We start from the raw sequence: 7,111 nt of genomic DNA, 5'->3' as shown, positions 1-7,111 counted from the left end.
CTTCACCCAGTACATAATTCATGTACTGTGGGTGGAATTTTACCTGATTTATCATCACTATTGGCCAGGTCCCAACTTGATAGCTGAGGTTTCATTGCTTGGGGTTGGAATTATAGGTGGCTAGGGCAAGTGGACCGCAAATAAATATATATATATATATATTCATGAGTGGATCCCAACCTATAGCCATAGAGTGGTGCCTTCCAAGCCACTGGAATCATGACAAAAAGGTAAAGAAATCCAAGGTGGACAAACATTCTCCTTAACCTGAAGAAGTCAGAAAGGCAACACTCCAGGCTCAGAAACACAGGATCTTATATGCCTTACTCAACCTGAGGAAACAGAACTCATCAGATCTGGAATTATGAACACTCATCCTCACTCCTCAACTGTGTGGGCAATGTAATTTCCACTTGCCCTCAGAATAATTGGGAGAACATGGAACAAACTGTGCTCAACCAAAGTCCTAGGATAGGACCACTCTGCATTCAGAATTACGAGGAGACAGTGGGCCCTCTTCTATGAACAATGTACTGAACAGATATTGATCAAAAAGAAGGGCCAGACTAAACCCAACTGGATAGTGGAACATCAAATCTGAACCAATATTATGAGTAGAATCCCACATAGGCTCTCCTACCAACATCTGAGAAAAAAAATCCAGGGAACCAGTTGGGAAGGCCCCCAACTTGACCCTCTTCTCCAAGGGTGGAGGAAATTCACTATAACACTCTAGAGGAAAAGCCTCTGTCAACTACCCCTGTGACTGGAAACCAAGTGTGGTAAAGACTCCCTACTTCCACTAGTAGAATCTGGGGGATAATGCCCATAGGGGAGTCCTGAGGAAAAGTGCAATTGGTGAACCAAGTTTCCTAAATTTTTAAAAGCAAACTGACCCCAAGTTATTCAATCCAATGATTGGCAGGATCCTCTTATGCTTTACTCATAGTAGTCCATGAGTGCCAGTCCAGCATAGTATGTTAATAAAACCTAGTCAGCCTCTAGGTGGTCTTATGAAACACTTCATTTCTACAGAGCCTGTAAAGTATATTGAACTAGTGGTTGCTAGTGCAGAATTAGTTTGATAAAACCACACCTGCCTGGGCAACACTCACCACAGAGTGGGATCCTGTGAAAAAAAGGACAGGGACTATGGAAAGGAAAGAAGAGATTAGTTACGAAAATACACAAACCTCTTTTAATCTAGTGAATGTTGTTAATATAGGTACAGGGGGTAGTCAAAAACCCTCAGATGAAGATACTGCCAGATCAAACATATAATATGAGATAAAAGTATTGGGGAGGTCTACATACCAGCCTGCACAATGTCCTCTAGCAGGCAATTCAACCTGGCTGCTAAGGACATAGAAATGTGATGAATCTGATTAGACGCGACCCTCAGAAGATACCTCGCCTTCAACGAGAGCCCAGAATAAGCAATATGGATCAATTTCTAACCCACCTTGTCAACGTAACTGGGGATAAATCCTGGGAAATTGAATGATCCCAATGAATAAAACGTCATTGTCTAGCATCTCTAAAGGCATTAGTGTGGGCAACAAAACCTTCAAGACCTTCACTGAATATAACAAACAATTGAAATCTGATCGGCCATAAAAGTGAGAAATAGTGGTCAGATAAACTGGTGAAAAGGATTTATCCCCTTCCCTGTCTGACAGTGTCTTAGGGGAAAAGAACTGGTCTGAGGATGTAGGTAGAATTGTAAATCATCCTGTGCGCAATCAGTGCAAACCACTCCGATTGGCAATGTCTATAAGTCAGCAGCAATGAAATATAAACCTTCAGGGAAAGGTGATACATGTCACATGAGGTTAAGGTTACAACAAGTGTTGAGAAAAAGCATGTAATGTAACCTTAATAAACCAGTTAGGTAACTGGAATGGTCATTTTAAACAAAAGACCCAAAGCGACTTGAGGAAGCCAAAGAGTATTTTTGTCTCGAGGCCACCTTATACTGGGTGTATGTAGAAGATGTAAAACCATAGCCAAAGAGCCAAGTCAAAAAATGAATTATGGTTGGCACTTCTGATTGAAGTGGGTTAAACCTCCTCTCAATACACCATTACCAATATGTGTGCTATTTTAATGACTTGGCAACCTCAGAAATTAAACCCCAATGCCATGCAAAGGATAGCCATAGGATAGAGAAGGCCAATGAGGAAGTGGAAGAGGTTGGCACTCCTGAAGGTACCATAGAAGCAGAAACCAGGGAGTAGCTGCCAACCTGATGCTATCAACATGACCTGACAATGGGTTGGAACAAATCATATTTAGTACCTTGGGTAACATAAGAATTGAAGGGAAGACCTAGCATTGTAATCCCGTCCCATGCTGACAGAATGCATCCATTGTTAAAACCCAAGGGTGAGGTACTGGAGACCAAATTGCCAGTTATTGGGTGTTCCAAATGAGAGCTAATGCAACAGAAAACCTTGCAATGCAGTATCTATTCTGTTGGGAGAATCTGTTTGGGTTGAGACAATTGATCTGCTACAATAGTCATCACCTGTGGAACATGGGCAGCTAGAAGGGTGACATGACAGGGGTGGTCTCGAGAAAGGAGATTCAAGGTTAGGAAACAAGGAGCCCTTGATCAAGTGCCTCCTTGTAAGACACCACTGTAGAATTGTTGGAGTGAAATCTGTTGATTTTTCCCTTAATAAGCCCAGACCATGAGGCATTGCCTTTTGAAGAGCAAGAAGGTCTAAAACATTGTGTAGAGAGAATTCTTCATCTGTCCATAAACCTTGGAATTCCTGACTGTTGAGATATGATATACTCAGTGGGAGCAAGAATAAATGCCTAAGCTCTAATAACAAAGCCTGACTTGGTTGTTTCTGAAAGTACAATCTGGGCATGACATTCCAACAAGTGATGAGATAGTGCCAGCAGTAACCACACTTCCATGAAATACACAGAGCTAGGAAATAGAGGTGACCTGAAAAATGCTCATACGATTCAGCAGAACCCATGTAGTATCAATGCTAGTCTGAAGGTAAAAACCCTGAACTGCAGTACCCGACTTTTGTGCAAAAATAATGCAAATAGTGGTGGAATGCCACCACTATGGCAATGTTAAGGGAGGAGCCAACTGCATCGATCTTGGACAACCACAATCCTAGTAAAAAAATGACAACTCAGAGTGTGGAATGAGTCACATGTGAGCTTTGGAGAATCAAGGAATTGATATCAACAAGAAAAATCGATGACTAGACACCAATATCCTGTCTTCTTGGGCACAACAAACAAATGGGAATAAAAAACCCAGAAGAACTGGCATGACTCTCTCTCTACCCCCAGAACAACTAAACTATTATATCCCTGGAACTAAGTTCCAAAATCTGCAGGAGACAGAAACTCTACAAGTTAGGTGGATAATATTGGTGAAGATGACTAATCCTAATTCAAGGACTTGTTGTGCCCATGTATCCATGATTAAAGTTTACACACCTCCAGAAATTCTCGAAGCCAATCCCCCACAGAACCTAAAGGCCACTGGTGGCATTCCTACCGAGCTGAGGAACCCTTGGATATGGACAGAATCTATTCTGGGTACCAATGGACTGAGGGGCTGATGTCGGAGGACGGGATCCTGGAATTGGGGTGGAACCAGGACCCCTGTAGGAGCCAATGAAAGTCGAGATGCCAATGACAACAGGGATGAATGTAGAAGCCAACAATCAAACCAATGTGCATGCTCACAATGGGTTCAGCTCGTCATTAATGGATGTGGTGATCCTGAGTCTTCCAACAAAGTTTAGTTTCGGAAAACAACACATTGGGCTTTAGAATTGTAAGTCTATAGAGTTACCACTGTCCCACCAGGGGTCACTGATGTACTCAGGTTAACTACAAAGCCTGCTCTAGCACCCCTCATTTTTAGGAGCAGATGTATCCTTTAAGAGTTGGAATATGCTTCCATCTGGCAGTGGAAGGCTAAATCACATAGTTCTGATAACCATGGTGGATAAGGCATAGTTGTCCCTTCATGTAAGTGAGCAGTAAACCTTCCTGCATGAACCACAATGTCAGTGGATGAAGGGAAACTAAGTAGTCACTCCCATGCCTTTCAGCTATCAAGTAAGGTGTTGGCTCAAAAGCAACTGGGGAAAGACCCAAAACATCACAGATTCAATGGACCAATTGAAAAAAAACCAAAAAACTGAGCCAGCTTATCCCAAAGGGTTCTCCTGAGAAGCCAAAGAATAAAAGTAGGCACAGGAAAAAGCAAATTATAATTCTCTCCAGATTGTCCAGGATCACCCTCAATTGCAGCCTCAAAGCCCCTGGAGGAACACTACCAAACTGTATACATGTCTCCATCTCACTGCAATAAGATCACTGACAGTCTCAATCAAGAGTGAATCCCTCTCCCCCCAATTGTTGAGCAATGCTAGATATCAGAGGTGAGATAGGAGAGACCTGATTTGCCTACATGCCAGAAACAATAATCTGGGACTTTCTGCCCTATATCAACTTGTCAAACAAAATAATTTTTTTTAAATGAAAATCAATTTTATGACACGAAAAAAGCTCAAAGTATCTCCTATCATAACAAAAGGAAATCTGCTAGTAAACCTTTGTTGAGAAAAAGTGATGACATCATCTAAATGAGGTGCTTATATATAGTACCAGGATAGAGGGAGCATTGACACAGGTGGATATTGTCACGAAACAAATACCGCAAAGGGAAATTAAATGGGGTATAAAATTCGGAATCAAGCGAGAAAAAAACAGAACAATTCTTAGGTGGGCAAAGGAAGAAACCCTGGCAGTCGAGTAATAGCGGTAGTGTGAAAGGAGGCAATAATGTTTCGGAAATACAATCACTTCTAACAGGCTGTGCTAGTCCCACAGCTCTCTAAACTAAACACAATGATCTTACAAGAAAGTCTATTTTATAACCTCCTAGTAGAACTGGCTAAAAAAATTTTACTGAAATTCAACAGTTAAGCTCCATATCTTTGCCCATTCGACAGTCTCCTCATGACCTTTGTTCCCACACAGCACTGGTGAGCTGTTACATTCAGTCAATGTCTTAATTAGCCAGCAAAGGATATTACAGTGTCAATCCTTTTAACCTGAATGCTATATGTTACTGCAATATCCTCTCCAGCAGAAGGGGCATTACCTACTATAGAGAACAAAAGAAATCAAGCAACTAGAATGACTTTCTGGACTACATGATTCTGCCATTACAGCACAGAACTAAACAACCAAAAAATTGTAAAAATTAAGTATCCAAATTCACTGTTCAAGGGCATATTGGAATAAAATATTATATTGGGAAAAGTGTTTTCCTTTTGTTTATCATAAATCCCTTTTTATTTGGATTTTTAATAAAAAAAGTGGTAACTAACCATTTAAAGTGATCAGTAAAACTTCTCTTTTAGAGCCAAAAATACTTTTAAATAATAGTTATGGGAAATGAAATTCCAACAATGCATGTAAGTAACATCCCCTTTTGTGCAACACCTGCATGGTACAGTATGTTACATAAACAGTCAAATTTTAGCAACAGGGTAAAGGTTTGTGTGCTCATTATTGGTAATTACAAATAAAAGTATGTTCTTTTAAAACTTCGAAAGCCGTCTCCACTGCTATCACTTCAATGTCTTCTCATGGTTTAACTGTTACAGGTATATTATGAATTACTCAAAAAAAGTAAATGCTTACCATTTACCCATTAACCAATGTGTACAGTTAGGGTCAAAGTGTGCATGCCATGACCTTTTACAGAGTACTATTGAACATGGTACATTTTTGATGTCAGTTATCAACTATACATTTTACCCTACATTGCTTATTTAGAGACAGTATGTGGTGGAAAAGTAAATACAAGTAAAATACATAGGGATACTGAAAAAACTGTAGATATGCATTTCAGAGATTCTAGAGGTTATGCAATATGCAAAGTGTATGATAGGCAAAAGTATGTTACTTCTTCACATGAACATTACCTTGCACCTTGACTTGTCAGAACCTGAGTGAGACTGACGTTATCCATTCACAGACATACGAATACAACTACTTTTTATTTGTAACACATCTGAATTTTTGTGTACAACAAATTTGTACATTTTACTAAAAACTCGACACATTTTGTGTAGATACATATAGTAAATTTGGAATTATAGTCAACATTAGTTCTCCTATATGGGGTCAGTCCAATGGACCAATCCCATGCACAATCATTTGACAGGTTAACATGCCAAAGCAGATGTAAAACATCCAGTCCAGTCAGAGAAATAAGTGTTCTGTTTTTACTTATAGCTGACTATTACTTTAGATCTGCATTGGTATGAATATTTTGAAGTTAATTTATCCTGTGGAATGTATGACTTCATAATAATGCTTATACAACTGAGCAAACCTAATAAATGACCTCACTGTAGCTTATCCAAAGAGAATCAAAAGTCTTAGAAACATGTATATTTAGTATTTCAATGCAAGGACATTTTTGATTTGACAGTCTCTGTAAACTCAGAAAATTTGATGTAGAGAAAACCTGAAATAACTAAAGCTTACCATTCCATTAGGAAATGTTTGTTGGTTGACAGCCAAGTACATGAAATTGGAGTTGTATCCTGTAGCTAAATAAACTCCCATACGAGGAACAAGAGTGAAGACAAAGCTATCAGCAGTTCCTGCAAATATGTACAGCTTAGCTTAGTCAGCTATAGCTACAAAGTTTATAACCAAAATAATATATAATAAGACCAGTTTACAATTTTAATATATTAGCACTACAGATATGTAGTGCTTAGCTTAGTCAACTATAGCTGCAAAGTTTATATATCATAAAAACTAGTATATACTTAGACCAGTTTAATATATTAGCACTACAGATATATACAACTTAGCTTAGTCAGCTATAGCTAAACAGTTTATATAAAAACTAACAAATAATAACATCAGTTTAATATATTAGCACTACAGATATATACAACTTAGCTTAGTCAGCTATAGCTAAACAGTTTATATAAAAACTAACAAATAATAACATCAGTTTAATATATTAGCACTACAGATATATACAACTTAGCTTAGTCAGCTATAGCTAAACAGTTTATATAAAAACTAACAAATA

General features: G+C 38.8%; 1 protein-coding gene across 4 annotated transcripts in view; it reads right to left on the bottom strand.

Moving 5' to 3' along the window:
* Positions 1–7,111, bottom strand: part of LOC106463389 (TLD domain-containing protein 1-like) — a 146,054-nt gene that overhangs the window by 38,488 nt on the left and 100,455 nt on the right. For all 4 annotated transcript variants that reach the window (XM_022390865.1, XM_022390864.1, XM_013923413.2 and 1 more), the window contains exon 6: positions 6,550–6,668. In XM_022390865.1, coding sequence (XP_022246573.1) covers positions 6,550–6,668 — 119 coding nt within the window. The remainder of the gene's footprint in view (positions 1–6,549; positions 6,669–7,111) is intronic.

This window comes from Limulus polyphemus, unplaced genomic scaffold (assembly GCF_000517525.1).
Source record: "Limulus polyphemus unplaced genomic scaffold, Limulus_polyphemus-2.1.2 Scaffold1393, whole genome shotgun sequence".
Lineage (NCBI taxonomy): Eukaryota > Metazoa > Arthropoda > Merostomata > Xiphosura > Limulidae > Limulus > Limulus polyphemus.
This window is presented reverse-complemented; position numbering and strand designations above follow the sequence as displayed.